At 38.3% G+C, this 15,829-nt stretch overlaps 1 protein-coding gene across 3 annotated transcripts in view; it reads right to left on the reverse strand.

The window, feature by feature from the left end:
* The window catches only part of myo6b (myosin VIb), a 40,181-nt gene extending 25,036 nt beyond the window's left edge, over nucleotides 1–15,145 (reverse strand). The window contains exons 1-11 of one of the 3 annotated variants that reach the window (XM_053682645.1): nucleotides 14,825–15,103; nucleotides 10,245–10,373; nucleotides 7,989–8,058; nucleotides 7,831–7,904; nucleotides 6,986–7,115; nucleotides 6,766–6,871; nucleotides 6,551–6,606; nucleotides 6,374–6,471; nucleotides 3,678–3,842; nucleotides 2,098–2,178; nucleotides 227–407 (exon numbers count right to left, since the gene is read on the reverse strand). In XM_053682645.1, the coding sequence (XP_053538620.1) occupies nucleotides 227–407; nucleotides 2,098–2,178; nucleotides 3,678–3,842; nucleotides 6,374–6,471; nucleotides 6,551–6,606; nucleotides 6,766–6,871; nucleotides 6,986–7,115; nucleotides 7,831–7,904; nucleotides 7,989–8,058; nucleotides 10,245–10,361 (1,078 nt within the window). In that variant the 5' untranslated portion in view covers nucleotides 10,362–10,373; nucleotides 14,825–15,103. Of the gene's footprint in view, nucleotides 1–226; nucleotides 408–2,097; nucleotides 2,179–3,677; nucleotides 3,843–6,373; nucleotides 6,472–6,550; nucleotides 6,607–6,765; nucleotides 6,872–6,985; nucleotides 7,116–7,830; nucleotides 7,905–7,988; nucleotides 8,059–10,244; nucleotides 10,385–14,824 lie in introns of all 3 variants that reach the window. The other 2 variants (XM_053682644.1, XM_053682646.1) reach the window with 2 other exon arrangements.
* Between the last annotated feature and the right edge of the window lie 684 nt (nucleotides 15,146–15,829).

The raw sequence follows: 15,829 nt of genomic DNA on the forward strand, positions 1-15,829 counted from the left end.
ACACTGGTGCCACTTTAATAACATATAAATGTCTCTATTTGGTGGGTTATATACACATGTACAAATTTATATTAAAAGCCTACCTTAACAAGACTGTAAGCCTGTACACATACATGAACAGGCATTGTAATGCACAAAATATTTATAGGTTTATATACATAATAAAGAATATAACCCTTGTTTCTTTATCCAGAAAAGCATGGGAAAAAATAATGGCACTATCTACCAGAGGTGCTCCCAGTTTCTTCGAAGTCTATGTTGCCAAGATGCAGGACTCCTGCCACCACTCTAAAGAGATTGAGCTTCTCTGTGTCGTCAAGGCCGATCTTTTTCATAGCTATGCACATCCTATTAAAATCCCCCACGTCATCCAGCTGAGGGTCTCTCAGGGCTCCTACTTTCATTTGCTACAGAAACATATCAAAGAAAGATATAATAATTATAAGTTCAGCCATGTTAATAGTGTTTAATTGTGTTAATAGTCTCTTTTTGCTCCAGATCTCTCAAATCGATTTAGAATAAAGTTGAAAGTTACAAAACAAATATATAAAAACACACCAAATCACAGCATGTACACACTTCATTCTCTGTACATGTAAAGACAGGTCTATGGTTCACGTGCATGTTTGACAAACAGTAAATCACTGTCAAATCTGACCCAAATTAACCATCAGGAAGAACAGTGATGTCAAAGTACATTCACCGAGGGCCAACACAATACATAGTTTGCTGTTATCCTTGCTCTAACACACAGGATTCAATTTATTGTAAGTATTTCAGGTGCCAATTCAAGTATGATAAAGCACCCAACCTTGCAGTACAATGATCCTTGAAGAATGTGGTCCAGTGTGCAAGAGGCACTGCATTTCATAAAACCTGACCCATCAATGTAAATATATTAGCATGCATCTTCTTCACAGCAAACAAACAGCAATGTACTCAGCACTAGCTCTAGAAACAAAAGATCACCTTTTTGTCCTGGATTTGAATGAGAACAAAGAGACAGTAATGTTCAGTTATAATCACAGTGTAAGAATATATAATATATAATCAATTATACATTACTGACAGTGTCACATAACATGAAAAATAACATTTACTGGTGCTTTTGAAGCCATTTAGACTCAAGGATCACTTAGTGTAAAGATGCCATACTGTATGTGGGAAGGCCTGTTGAGCTTTTAATAAAAAACTAAACCTAATTTACTGATCTTAGGAAGGGTAATTTAAATCAGCTGTATTTACATGCTGAGCCTTCATAAAATCTGATATAAAATACATAATGAAAATTTTAGATAAATATACCAATACAGCAAAAGAATGTACTTGATGGTTCAAATCAAGGCAGCACAGTTGAGCAATGAAATGACTTCAAAATTATTCAAGTTTCCAAGATTCAACTATTTCACAGGCACAAGCAGGATGAATAATTACAACAATTATATTCTAAGTGCTACACAAAGTATTTGGATGAAGAATGTCCTGCAGAGACTATGCTTATTTAATTTCTCATAATCTACCGGGGGAGGAGGCAAGGTGACTTTTACTAATGGCTCCTGATAATAACATCAATTGCTTCATAGTAAAATTCCCTCCAGGGAGGTTCATCTACAGGCACAGTACCAGTGCTGAGATTTAACAGGTAATCAAAACCCAGAACTCATATTAAGCACAAATAATTACTTAAAAATTATTTGGATACAAACCAACAGTAACAGTATGTTCCTACAGTATATTATAAGTCTATAGTAACAGCCCAAATATACGTGTAAAAATGAGTGGGTAACAAACATGACCCACAAAACTGATTTGTGCCTGTTGAAGCCCTGTTAAAAATAATTACATTCATGGTACAATCTTCATCAGAGAAACAAAATTACCATTAACACTTTATGCAGACTGAAGTGCCAAGTAACTTCTCCTACCCTAACCAATCCTAATGTAACCACAAGACCATTTAAACTTTGATTTAGCACCTAGCTATCAATTAATAGACTGTTAATAAAATGTACACTCTGTAGACAATCAATCAGGGTTCATGCATAGAAAAACATTAAAAACATCTGAAACATTAAGAACTGTAGACAAGTGACATACCTCAGGACTCTTCCGGTTCTGCATGATCTGCTTATCTGAGTCTTTGCTTGCAAAGTATCTTGTGCAGCCACGATTCAAATACTGAAAAAAAAACAACAATGGTTTTATTGGTAAGATTAAAATTTTCACTACATGCCTGTAATGTGAGGAGTTTCATACCAATTGTAATGCTGATTATGAGACTCGCTGTGCATTTTAAAGTAACCTCTCAGACCAATGTGCTGAAAATAAACATTGCATAGCAAATATGCCATCTAGTGGCATCACTGACACTTGAGCTTTTAAAGAGAGTTGGATGAGATACCAACAATATAAAAAATATAAAACAATAATGATATAGTATGAATCTATAATAATAATAATAATAATAATAATAATAATAATAATAATAAAAACCCAACCGAAAGTAAACCCTATTTTCATAAAATAATTCCCCTTTAAGTTCTCACACAGAGCTGTAATGTGGCTCATTTATAAACTGGATAAAACCACAGGTCAGAGGCACTCAGACAGAAACAATAATTCACACATCTCAAAATGGTCCAATTATCTTGGCTGTATGATTCAATTCAATTCAATTTTATTTGTATAGCGCTTTTTACAATAGACATTGTCTCAAAGCAGCTTTACAGAAATATCAACATGGTATGCATACACATTATGCATACACCGATCAGCCATAACATTAAAACCACCTGCTTAATAATGTGCAGGCCCCCTTGTGCCTCCAAAAGAGCTCTGCACCATAGAGGCATGGAGTCTACAATACCTTTGAAGGTGTGCTGTAGTATCTGGCACCAAGATGTTAGCAGCAGATCCTTTAGTTCCTGTAAGTTACAAGGTGGGGTCTTCATGGATCGAACTTGTTTGTTCAGCACATAGTGCACTCATGGTCCAGTTCTGATACTCACCACATACCCACTTGTAGGCAGCTCGGTGGTAGACAGGGGTCAGCATGGGCACTCTAACCGGTCTGTGACTACGCAGCTCAAGACACAGCAAGCTACGATGCGCTGTGTATGCTGACACCTTTCTATCATAGCCAGCATTAACGTTTTCAGCTATTTGTGGTGCAGTAGCTCTTCCGTGGCCTTCGCTCTCCACTCACATCCATCAGCATTTGATTCACCGGTTGTGCTTCCTTGGAACACTTTTGGTAGGTACTAACCACTTCATACCGGGAACACCCCACAATACCTACCATTTTGGAGACGCTCTGACTCAGTGGTCTAGCCATCACAATTTGGCCCTTGTCAAAGTCGCTCAGATTCTTGCGTTTGCCCATTTTTTCTGCTTCAAACACCTCAACTTCGAGAACTGACTGTTCACTTTCTGCCGAACATATCCCCAACCCTTTACAGGTGCGATTGTAACAAGATAATCAATGTTATTCACCGATCAGTGGTTTTAATGTTATGGCTGAAAGGCGTATGCATGCATGCCTGGCTGAAGGTAAAGATTTCTTACAGTTTTGATTCAGCCTTCATTTAAATTGTGTTTTATATGGTAAATTATGAGAAAGTTGTTTTGCGTGTGTAAGAAGGAGAAAGAGAGAGACTGACAGAGAGACACAAACGTACCCGGAAATTGTCAGGTGAGTTTAAGTGCAGCATATTCTTGATGTCTTCAGAGGCACCAGCGCAGAGCCGGTAGAATATGTGATAATTGCGCTCATCTGAACTCTGCATGCAGATGCGAGACTTCTCTAACAGATAATGTGAGACAAATCCACCTACGACTGCATTCTGCATATTAAACAACATAAATGACATTAGAAATAAGGATATACAATCACTGTCCATATTATTAGTAATATCTAAACTATAGAGACTGTTGTATGTGAAAATCCACGGTAGATTAGTAGATTCTGAAATACTCAAAGCAGCCCATCTGGTACAAACAACCATGATCCAAGTCACAAAGATCACACTTTTTCTTCACTCTGATGCTTGATGTGAACATTAACTGAAGCTCTTGACCTGTATCTACATGAGTTTATGCAATGCACTGCTGCCACTTGATTGGCTGTTTAGATAACTGCATGAATGTGCAGGTGTACAGGTGTTGCTAATAAAGTGGGCGGAGATGGTGCACACTATAATGGCCAAAGGTTGTGGACACCAGACCATCACACCCATATGTGTGCCTTCCCCAAAGTTAGGAGTACACAACTGTATACGGTCATGTGAAAAAATAAGTACATGCCATGGAATTTGTTGGCTTTTTTTGACGTTTGGACAAGCATACATTTGATCATCTTTGAAACAGTGCCTATTAATAAAGTTGATATACGTGAACGAAACCACAAGGAAAATTATCGTTTTCAATCATTTATTCATCAGAAATATAATACATGCGATATTCTTCTGTGGAAAATTTAAGTACACCCTTGGCTTTAGCAGAAATAACTTATAAATCTTCAAATTAATAAAACTATAAATCTTCAAATTAATCCACCAGTCTATGACATCAGCTTGCTGGAATTTTTACCACTCTTCCATGCAAATATTCTTTCAGCTGCAAGATGTGTGAGGGTTTTCTTCCTTGGTGGATTTGCTAGTGTACTTAGAATCATTATCCTATCAAAAAGGTCCATTTTTGGTGCAACTTCAACTTGTGGACAGATGGCCTCACATTATCTTCAAGCACTCTTTGATATGATGCAGATATCATATTTGAATAATAAATGCAAGCTGTCCAGTCTCTGAGGTAGTGAAGCAACCCCAAACCAAAACATTTCCACCACCGTGCTTCACGGTTGGTATGAGGTGCTTCTCCTGAAAAGCTGTCTTTGGACTGCACCAAACATGTCTGCTGTTACTGTGGCCAAACAACTCTATCTTTGATTCGTCTGTCCAGACCACATTATTCCAAAAGGCCTGGTCTTTGCCTGTATGCTCATTGGCAAGCTGTAGTCTTGCTCTAATGTTCGTTTTAGACAGCAAAGGCTTTTTCCTGGTATGCCTCCCAAGGTCAAATTTGTGCTCTCTCTTTCTGATTGTAGAAACATGCACTTTGATACCAACAGCTGCAAAACTTACTAGCAGATTCTCCAATTAAATTTTGGGGTTCTTGGAGACTTCTTTTTGTATCAGACAGGCTGCTCTTGGGCTGAATTTGTTGGGACGACAGGTCCTGGACAAATTGGCAGACTTTTGAAATCTGTCCAGGTCCTGGACAAATTGGCAGTCTTTTGAAATCTACGCCACTTGTAGATGTTTTTCCTCACAGAGTTATGAGTACTTCATGTAATTTGGAGCTTTTTAAATCCCTTGCCAGACTCACAGGCATACACAACCTTCGTTCTAAAGGCCTTATGGAACTCTTTAGATCTTGGCATGATGACACCACACACCTCAATAACAATGGGAACCAGACACTAGATATGAGAGTGGGAACTCTCTAAGCAGGCTCTAATCACTGGGACCCAATCTTGAACACCTGTTTCTAATTTTATGGATTTGATGGTGTGATAAATATAGGGGTGTACTGACTTTTTCCATGTGACTTTGAATTTAAATTGTGAAAATTACTACAAAATGTCAGTTTTATGCCATTTGATAGAGTGTATCACCTTTATTAATAGACACTGTTTCAAAGAGGATCAAATGTTTGCTTTTCCAAATATGTCAAAAAATTAACTTATTTTTTCATATGACTGTAGAATATCTTTCTATGCTGCAGCACTATACTTTCCCTTCACTGGAACTAAGGGGATCAAACATATGACATGGGCATGGCAATGACCCTGTGCACACATCAAGGTCCACGAAGACATGGTTTGCTAAGGTTGGAGCAGAAAACTCGAATGGCCTGCACAGAACCATGACCTTAACCCAACTGAATTGGATGAATTGGAATGTCGACTGCACCCCAGGCCTCCTCACCCCAGGCCTCCTCACCCCGGCATCAGCGCCTGACCTCACTAATGCTCTTGTGGCTGAATGGGCAATCCCCACAGCCATGTTCAACATCTAGCGGCTATAGCAGCAAAGGGGGACTAAATCAGGCATGGTGATGGTCAGTTGTCCACAAACCTTTTCACCATATAGGATCTATACAGTAACACAACAAAATGAGTTTAAGTAGAAACGGTTCTAAACTTATTAATCTTCAATCTATACAATGAATTACCCATACATGAGCGTGACTAAATAAGCAGTGGCAATGTTGTGAACATTATAATAATGATTTGCATCCATAAATTGTATCAAATATTCCCATTAAAACTGTCTAAACTCAGTTCAGCACATACATCACAACAGAAATGTTCTACCTTTTCATTAAAATGAATTTCCACAAATTTTCCAAAACGGCTACTGTTGTTGTTCCTGACAGTCTTTGCGTTTCCGAATGCTTCAAGCAGTGGGTTTGCTGCAACAAATTATACAAGGGTCAAAGAGATCTATACATATGAAGAGGCTGTTGAAGCTTAATACTTAATTTGACTTACCCTCAACAATCCTCTCATCAATATCTTGACCAGTACCATATGATGTGGTTAAATACCTGGGGTAGAGAGAAAAATCATTCACCATACAATGAACTAAAACACCTTCCAAAGCTACTCTCAGCACCACTGTGACCTTATTGAGTTTCACTATGTTTTGTCTTCTAACCCATTCTTCACTTGCCATTATATACATTTTTTAAGCTTATTTACCAGACCTGAGAACAAACTTTGTGTTTTCAGTTTTTCCAGCCCCAGATTCACCAGACACAATGATGGACTGGCTCATCTTCAGCACCTTCATGTCTCGATATGCCTTATCAGCTGGGGTGGAAAGATACAAGGGAAAAGTGAAAGAGGCAGATTCAGAACAGAAAGTTTTTTTTTTTAAGTCAATTATCAATTTCAAATACATTTTTTATGATATTAAATATTCACCAATAGCATAAACATGAGGTGGGAGAGTTCCCAAAGAGCGGCCCTGGTAGCTCTTGATGGTCTCAGGGGCGTAGAGTTTAGGAATGTCATAGTAAGGGTTCACAGCAATGAGGATGTTAGCCACAAATGTCTTGAAGAAACAAAACATGATGAAGAGCAGTATAAATGAAGTGCAAAGGAATGGATACTGTATACAGTGTAAGGGTAAATAAGAAAACCTTCTGGCAAACTGACATTTCCAGCACAACAATGTGGAATTTAGAGAATCGTCGACTGACCACTGTAAAAGCTTCCCTTAGCAGCAAATTAGTGATGTATTCACAAACAGGCTCCTCTCCACCTGCTGCTGTTCAGGGCTGTCAGGTAAGCCTTGCCACACTGCTTAGTGCTACCTCGCAGGACCTAATTAAGTGCAACAGGCAACTCGATAGCGTCTGCGCAGGATTAGCCAGGTCATCTGAGATGGGCAGCCACAGCAGGGCAGAGCCTCTACACTCAACATGACACACACAGCACTGACAGCAGGTCTGTGGGCTATAGGGAGGCCATTCTTATGAGGAAAAGCAGGACCACAAGCCCATCTTCAACAACACGTGTCTGCATCTCATACATGGCCACTCTAAGCAAACATTTTACCACCTGTCATTTTTATTTTATTACAACAACTAATAGAAGATTATTAAGTGGAAGATGCACTCGCATTTCCCCACTGCAAAAAGCATTTGCATATTATTGCAATCTAAAATGATAAGAAACTTACTGTATACCAAAATGCCAAAGTTTCTTTATATTACTAGAGAGGATAAGAGTTACTAGAGAATGCAAGTGAAAGTAATCCGACTTACATAGATCATGTCTTTACTGTAACGAACCCGTACATTGTTCAGAAGGGTGGCTTCATTTAAGTACATAAGAGAACCTAAAGATAAAGTAAAATATGATGAATGCATGAATCATGGCACATATCGTAATTTACTTCAACAGCCTGAATGTCACAACTTACAGTTGTCCTCTACATGTTTGTTGACATCATCCTCTGCTGGGAAGACTTGGCTAATCGGAGCCAGGAATGTCTGGAAATTCACACAGAATACCAACAGTTTTAATTACCCTGCCCCGTTCCAGTAAAATATTCTCATGAACTACTAATGGTTCAGTAACCTCCCAGATTTTACTTGAATACTTGACCCATAAACTGAACAAGCACACAGAAAAGGATTGCTTCGCCGAACAACTGATATAAATATGGTGCCCTTTCATATGTACATGTTAATTAATGGTTAGTTTCAAGAACTTTACAACAAAACTTGTATAACAGTGGTTTTAGAAAAAAACGCCGGGGGGGGGTGTGTGTGTCATACTATCGTATTGAGATGTCATTGACATCCATGGCCAGAAGTTCGAGAGGCCCTGCTGTGTCGGTGGGAAGATGTGGTTACTCTCTCCCCTGTTGTTCAGACAGACACCAATTGTGGGTGTCAGTGAGCTCATGTATACATAAGAAGGCAGTTGGCATTTTTCTCCAAGTGTGTTCAGCAAAACTGCAAAGTTGTATGAGCACAAGAGCTGCACAAGTCTTGAAGGAAAATGTATGTTCCTCATCATCCCTGGCTGGTAGCTGTGGTTTTACAGGTGACAGCTAGCTAGTGGTAGGAAATGGTATTGACCAGAATTGAGGAACAAATGGGGTTTAGATGGATAGATGTAAAGATAGACAGATAGATAGTAGAGGTCAACTGATTGATCAGTTTTGGCACAGATAACCGATTGCTGGAATTACCGGTTATCTGCTAAAATCCATTCCAATAGTTTTCCCAGTTGCGTCCGTTTCGGGATCAGATTTAAAAGGGTCTGCTGTTATTACACAGTACGAGAGCAGCCTCTAGAGACAAAATAAAAACTATCACTGACAAATTTTGTTGTGTTTTTTTGTTGTTTTTTTATTCATTTTTGGATATCTCAATTTTTATTTGTTATGTGGAGTGTTACATTTTCATGGTACAGTCAAAAATTTTCGGAATAAAGTTCAGCAATATTTTACTTTGAGTGTTCATTCAGTTTCATTCAGTATCAATTTTAAAAACTTTCGGGTGATTAATCGGTTATCAGCAGGTACAGCCCAACTTAGTCATCAGTAAAATCCACTACTGGACGTCCTCTAATAAATAGATAGATAGATAGATAGATAGATAGATAGATAGATAGATAGATGGATAGATATCCCCAACAGATCTGCTTAATTACCACCACAATAATAGGAACGCAAGTACATTTGTTTGGAAATATGTTTTCATTAACCTTGAAGAGACCTACGCCTAATAGTGGTGAATGTCTGAGAAGATTATTCATGTGGAGTGAGGATTCTGAGAGAAGACTCTTTACGTCATATCACAGGGGACACATCAAACATACAATGTGGATGCAGCACAAGAGTACATTATTTATGGAGGTCAACGGAGGGGACTGACTGCTATTTTCCTATAAAAAAAGACAGCTCATCCCATCTTAGTATACAGTTTTTGGTTCCACTAAACACTATCTCAGTCCCAGAAATTCCAGAGTAAGAAAAAGATCTGACAAAGAAACAGATCATGAGACTACTGAGTGATACTACAATAACATTCCAACATGAGGGAAGAAAAATACAATTCACAATATCTGACAGAACTGATGCAAAGTTACACAACTGTAATCAGTTTTATGCCACTGTTAGCACACGCCAAAGCCTTTGCTTGCAGCACAGCAGTACAGACTGATTCTCTAAGGGGGTGGCTAAAACCCAGGTGGTTTACTCTTCTAATGAACCCAACTTGAGCGCAACATGAGCTGCACACCTGCTACAGGTAGGAGTCATTACTTATTAACCACCTCTGCAAGCGACACCCTTATACAGCACAGGGCTGAACCAGTTTACTCATTTGACTCATCCTTTATTCTGGATACTTCTTGAAGTTAAAAAAAATGAATTCATTTATAGATGTTTCATGAATTGTGGTATTATTAAAAATGCCCTAGATTACCTAGGCCAATGCCTTAGATTACCTATACCATAGATGAGTGCCATATAATTAAAAGAATTCATAGAACACAAAACAACATGGCTATTAATTTGACTTATTCCTAAAAAATAAAATAAAATAAAACAAATTTAAATTCCTCATTTTTATTCATAATTGCAGTGCTGTTTCTATGGAATGTCCATGACAAGCAAGGTAACAAATCGATTGACCGTGGTATAGGTTTTTGTTTGCTGACTTACCTTGCCCCTGTGACTGACTGGTTCAATAGTGAGTGTGTCAGCACCAATGTCTACTATCATCCCCAGCTGGAACCCATCAGTTGGATGGGGTGCCCACACAGGCTTCCCATCATCCATTGCACTCCACAACTAGACACCAGCTCAACAGAGCACAGAGAGGGAGGGGGGAAAAAAGTAAATTAGGATATATTTTTATGTCGGGTAAAATGCAAGCAGTTAATGCTAGGAGTCCAAATAAAGAGCTAATTTGGATTACATAAACAATGGGTAAAACAAGCAGTGTCCTTTTCTAATAATAATAATAATAATAATAATAATAATAATAATAATAATAATAATAATAATAATATAGATGCATATCACCAGATAATAGAAATAAAATAGTGAAAGCATCCATAATCAGAATTGCAAAATATTGTGGGACTGCAAGAAAACAACATGGTTTGCATTACATTCTACAAGCACTGTAATAAAAAGTCTACCAGAAAGTTCACTAACCAGCTCCAGAGACCAAAATTAAAATTGAAATCTACTACGAATATGTATACACTCAAGGCCACGTTGATCGATGCGCTCATTATAATCCTTAGTAAATGTTACCCCGCTCCACACTCATTGCACCATGTTGGAGGCTTTTGCCACGTCCTCAGAGTTTCCCATGGCTCAGTTCTCAATTTGTTAGGCATCGCTTCATTCAGCATGTTAAATGACCTCATTGTCTACTCTGCATAAACTGCGTCTGTGCTAATGGACTGAACCTCACTTGGACCATTAGGAAGCCCGGGAGAACAAAATGGTTCAGAACAGAACGGCTCCAGAAAGTACTTCCCTAGATGCCTCAGCAAATCAAACTTTAAATCAAAATGTAAAACAAGGGAATTTTCAGATATTAAACACAACAAATGTGTATGTAAAGTAGAAAAAGAAGAAGAGAAATTTGCATGTAAATGCATTTTTTAAGACACTGTTACAGGAAATAATCAAATACTGCCAACATTATTTCTCTGACCTTCTAAACAAATAGTGGATTCCTGAAATTAATCCAAAACAACAAAACACTTATTTTTTCCTGACCTACAAATACAATTGTGTAGTGGCATATGTAGCATATCAGTTTTGTCTCCTGAAAACAAAGGTGATCAATGTTGTATAATTGTGCACTCAAATCCTAGACTCTCAGAAATAAACATTTTTATAAAAAGGTACCAAACTGTACTTCTCCTCGTCACTGGGGTGTACCATCAGGAGCACATGTTTTGTACCTTTAGTGTGTATCTTTCACCTGGATACATGAATATAGTATAATAATATTGTACCTAGGGCTGGGCGATATATTGATATAATATCGATATCGTGATAAATGATTACGAGAGACACTTTTCTGAGATATGGTTTGTATGGTGATGTATTTTTTTGTTTTGAATAAATCCAAATTAAATGGTACTGAACGGATGCTGCTGATTTGACCGGGTTTTTTTTTGTTTTGTTTTACTTAATCTTATTTGTCTTTGGAGGTATTAAAGAAAAGTATCGTCAAACTCAGTTTAACAGGTTTTTGTTTATTTTACTATCGTTTTTCAGGCAGTTTAGCTCTCTATATTATATATATATATATATATATATATCGTGATACACATCATGTATTGTAGAAATGTCCTCAAGTGCCGTGAGATGCTATTTTTGCCATATTGCCCAGCCCTAATTGGGCCTTAAGGACCAGTTCTAACCAGCTAGTTAAAAGGGACAGTACATACACCTTCCCAGGGAAAAAGATACATACTAAAGGTACAAACGATGTACCCTTGATGGTACCATCCCAACAAGAAGTTCAAAAAAGTACAGTTTGGTACATTTATTTCAGAGAGTGTTGACCATATACTGTAGATTGCACAACTGGAGCAGATTAGATTACTTTATCCACACGGACTGTGAAGATATTTATATCTAATTTTCTCTAAAGACAGCTAGAGTAATTTATAAATATGCAGAAATGTTACTACACAAGACAGTGGTCCTAAATATAGGTCCAAATGATTGCAATATTTTACTTTAAGTCATAAGCCTACAGTTTATAACATGTACTATATTGGATGTGACACTGACTTGGCAGTTATATGACGTTAGGCATTAATGTAAGGAAGTAAGTCATAGATAGTAGGTTTCTTTGAAGGAAATTAAAAAAGCAGCAAACTTTACTTTTCCTTGCCACTTTAGTATGTATCTTTAGTATGCACCTCGAAACATGAATGTATTGAACCTTAAGGATCAGTTCTTACCAGCTAGGTAAAGAGACACCACTTACACCTTCCCAGGTAGACACATACTAAACATACAAATGATGTACCGTTGAGGCTCAAAGTTCACCAAGCATGATGCAACGTGTTAAACAGAAGGAACCGGGTTCAACCTAAAGGAACATTAAGAGCTACATCCAGGTATTTGTCAATCAAACATTCTTCCTACAGCACATGAAAATTCATCTTTAGAGGCAAGTAGTAAAATTTCATTCAAATGATTCTACTGTAACATTTGCCTGTGGACGTGCCTGGAGAATTATACTAAGCAACAGGTGGAGACAGGAAAACACAGACCACTCCAAACAATTTTTGCATACATTATATTTACTTACATATTTGTCTATTTATCTTGCTATTTTGCCTTTGTAACAGGATGTGTGCTAATATAAAATAGTGAATAAAAGCACCACACGCATTTTTTATGGCTGTATTCCTTAACTGGAGACAAGGACTGGGAAGAAGGACACAGGCTTCATTGAATTCAGTACAGCGTGTTTAAGAGGAACATCCAATGAGTGCCAACCAGAACACAATACCAGAGGTGAGCATTGGGACTGGGATCCCATGAGACTCAACAGAAATCTTGCAGGAGTGGCGAACAGATATGAAGCTCGTGGGACAAAGAAAGTCATATTCATTAACATGAGTGCACTAGATGTTGGATTATTGTCTGTGCGGACTTTCGTATGTTCTCCGTGTCTCCGTGGATTTCCTCCAGTTTTCTCCCACTGTCCTAAAACCGTACTCAAGGCAGCAACGGTGACTCTTAAAGCTGTTTTAACATTACAAACTATGTAGTATTAATTGTACAGGGGTTTTTGTAACGAAATAGTTGCAACCTAGACCAGGGGCACTTCACGAGCAGTGTCAACTGTTCCATTACTGCACAAGCACAAGAATGTGAATTACTTTGTGGGTTTTTTGAATTATATCTTAACCCAGTACATGTTTAGTTTGATGTGCGAATAATTAGAATTGTATTTTCTAACCTGTATAATGAAATATATATAAGCAACATTCCTATTCAACACACTTTAATAAAAGCAACAATGTGTCTTAGCCACAACTCGTTCCAAATTCAGAGGAGAATCAGAGGTGAAGGAAAGCTCATGCTGTCATTACAAAGCATTAAGCAACACAGAAACACCTCTTTAGGTTATATGGTCATTTTATGAAAAATTTTTTATAAAAATAAATAAATAAATAAAAGCTACAATCCTTGTTCGACAGTTCATGCTGGTTTTGTGCACTGTCCATGGACAGTGTCTATTAAACGGCTTACTTACCGTATGCTTCAGCACATAAACCCTAAGGTGAGACATTCTCAAGTGCTTTATTAGGGTTGATGAGACACGATTCATGATCATCAGGAACAGGAAAACAATTTGAAATGTTCCTGGTGGATACAATACAGTGGTCGCTCATGGAGACAGCATGGTGTCAAAGGGCGAGAAGTTTCCTGTACCAACACACATAGGCGATAAAGCATCCTTTTCTCCACCCCCTCCCTAACTTCCTGCTCCATCCACAGGCAGGGGATATGAATGGAAAACACATTGTGATGTCTGCACTGCTTTCAAGTCATTCTTACTGCTTTCAGAGTGTATAACAGTTAGAAATCGATGCGAAAATATCTTTACTTACGCTGAATTATTTTTAAACACAAAAGGTTTATCTGTCAAGGAAGGTATAGAAATATGCTAAGAAGGTTATTCAGTGCAACCACTGCAAAGAGTGAGAAGAGTTGCACCAGAACCACAGCACTGGAACTGACATTATTATAATGTACCCAACAGACTTATACAGTCCATCAGCCTTATATTTGAGAACTTACTTTTATAAACAAACAAACAAACAAACACAAATCTATATCATAACGCGCATAGGCACACACAAGCAGTTTGGTTCCTCATCACTCCACTGTGTTAACCTGTAACATGTTCTATTATTCAGGCACGCGCTGACATAAAGAGCTCCAACAAACGGGTTACAAGAACAAGAACTCTTCAGACAGACCCGCCATAGTGTACTAAGAGTTATCCCTAGCCGTTTAGTTAACTTGTTCCGTATTATACAAACAGCTTCATCATTTTTCCCTCCAAGAAACTTCACATTTCGACAAAGTAGCAGGGAAAGACTTGTATTAGCATGTTAGCTCCTTTCCTGAAGCAGTATAATGAAAAAATATTCGCTCAGCTTCACCAGAGGCATTAGCTAGCCAGGTCTGGTTACACAGCTCTGGAAGTAATGACACAAGGAAGAGCATAAACACCGCATACTCACAATACGAGCCCGTCCTTCACAAGAGAGTGTGCAGTAAAAACGCGTTATGTCCTGCTGACAGAGCTCCCCGGTTCTCTCTCTCTCTCTCTCTCTCTCTCTCTCTGGCTTCAACTCCTCAGAGGAGAACCCACGGTGACGTCAGCGGGAAGCGCGCGGCTCCAGCAGCAGGACTACACCGGTCAGCGTTAAAGCATCTTAATAAAGCGCAGCACAATCAGGAAGTAGCTTCATTCTTGGAAATGCTACCAGTATGAGCTAGTAACAGTACTGTTTGACGAGTAATACACTCAAATATATCATTCTGGCACTTCAGTAGGTCTACCGTACCGTGTTAAAGCACTACTTCAGCGCGGGTATTGACAGTGCAAAAGTGTTCGGCATCATCAGTTTAGCTAAAGGTGTGCCTCAAATGCAAATTGGAGTTTCATGAATTTTTTAAGAGGATTGAAATTGAAAACTTTTAGAAGTATTCCTGAAGTAGAAATCCAATACTCTATTGAATAGCGACTCTGTTTGTAAATCTAATTAGGACATCTGATACATGCCTCCATTTGCAACTGCCTCAGGTTACTTAGCAACGGATGGCTGTAAAAAGCGTCCTTTACATGTTTACACTGGACCTTGTTTTTTCCATGGTGCATGCACACTTCTCTCACTGTAGCTTAGAGCAAAACAGATATAAGTGTCAGACTGCTGGTATTCCCAATTAAACCTACAGCAAGTTGTTGGGTCATTACTAAAGTGGAAGCCTCATGTACTCCTGCTTGCCACATTGAATTTAACACAGCTGTAAAGCTCATGCTGTCTTTCCTGTTAGTTTTCCAGAGCCACCCTGATTCTCTTACACTACTACACCAATTGTGTGTCCATCTGTGAAAGCAAGATTAAAATAAATGCTGAGGATAATCATAACAAGGAAGGCACACTGATCAGGTATAAAGGGTTTTCCCACACAAGCATTCAAATCGACAGGATAATGAACTACCCACAACAGGACTTTAATGG

Source organism: Ictalurus punctatus, chromosome 9 (genome assembly GCF_001660625.3).
Source record: "Ictalurus punctatus breed USDA103 chromosome 9, Coco_2.0, whole genome shotgun sequence".
NCBI lineage: Eukaryota > Metazoa > Chordata > Actinopteri > Siluriformes > Ictaluridae > Ictalurus > Ictalurus punctatus.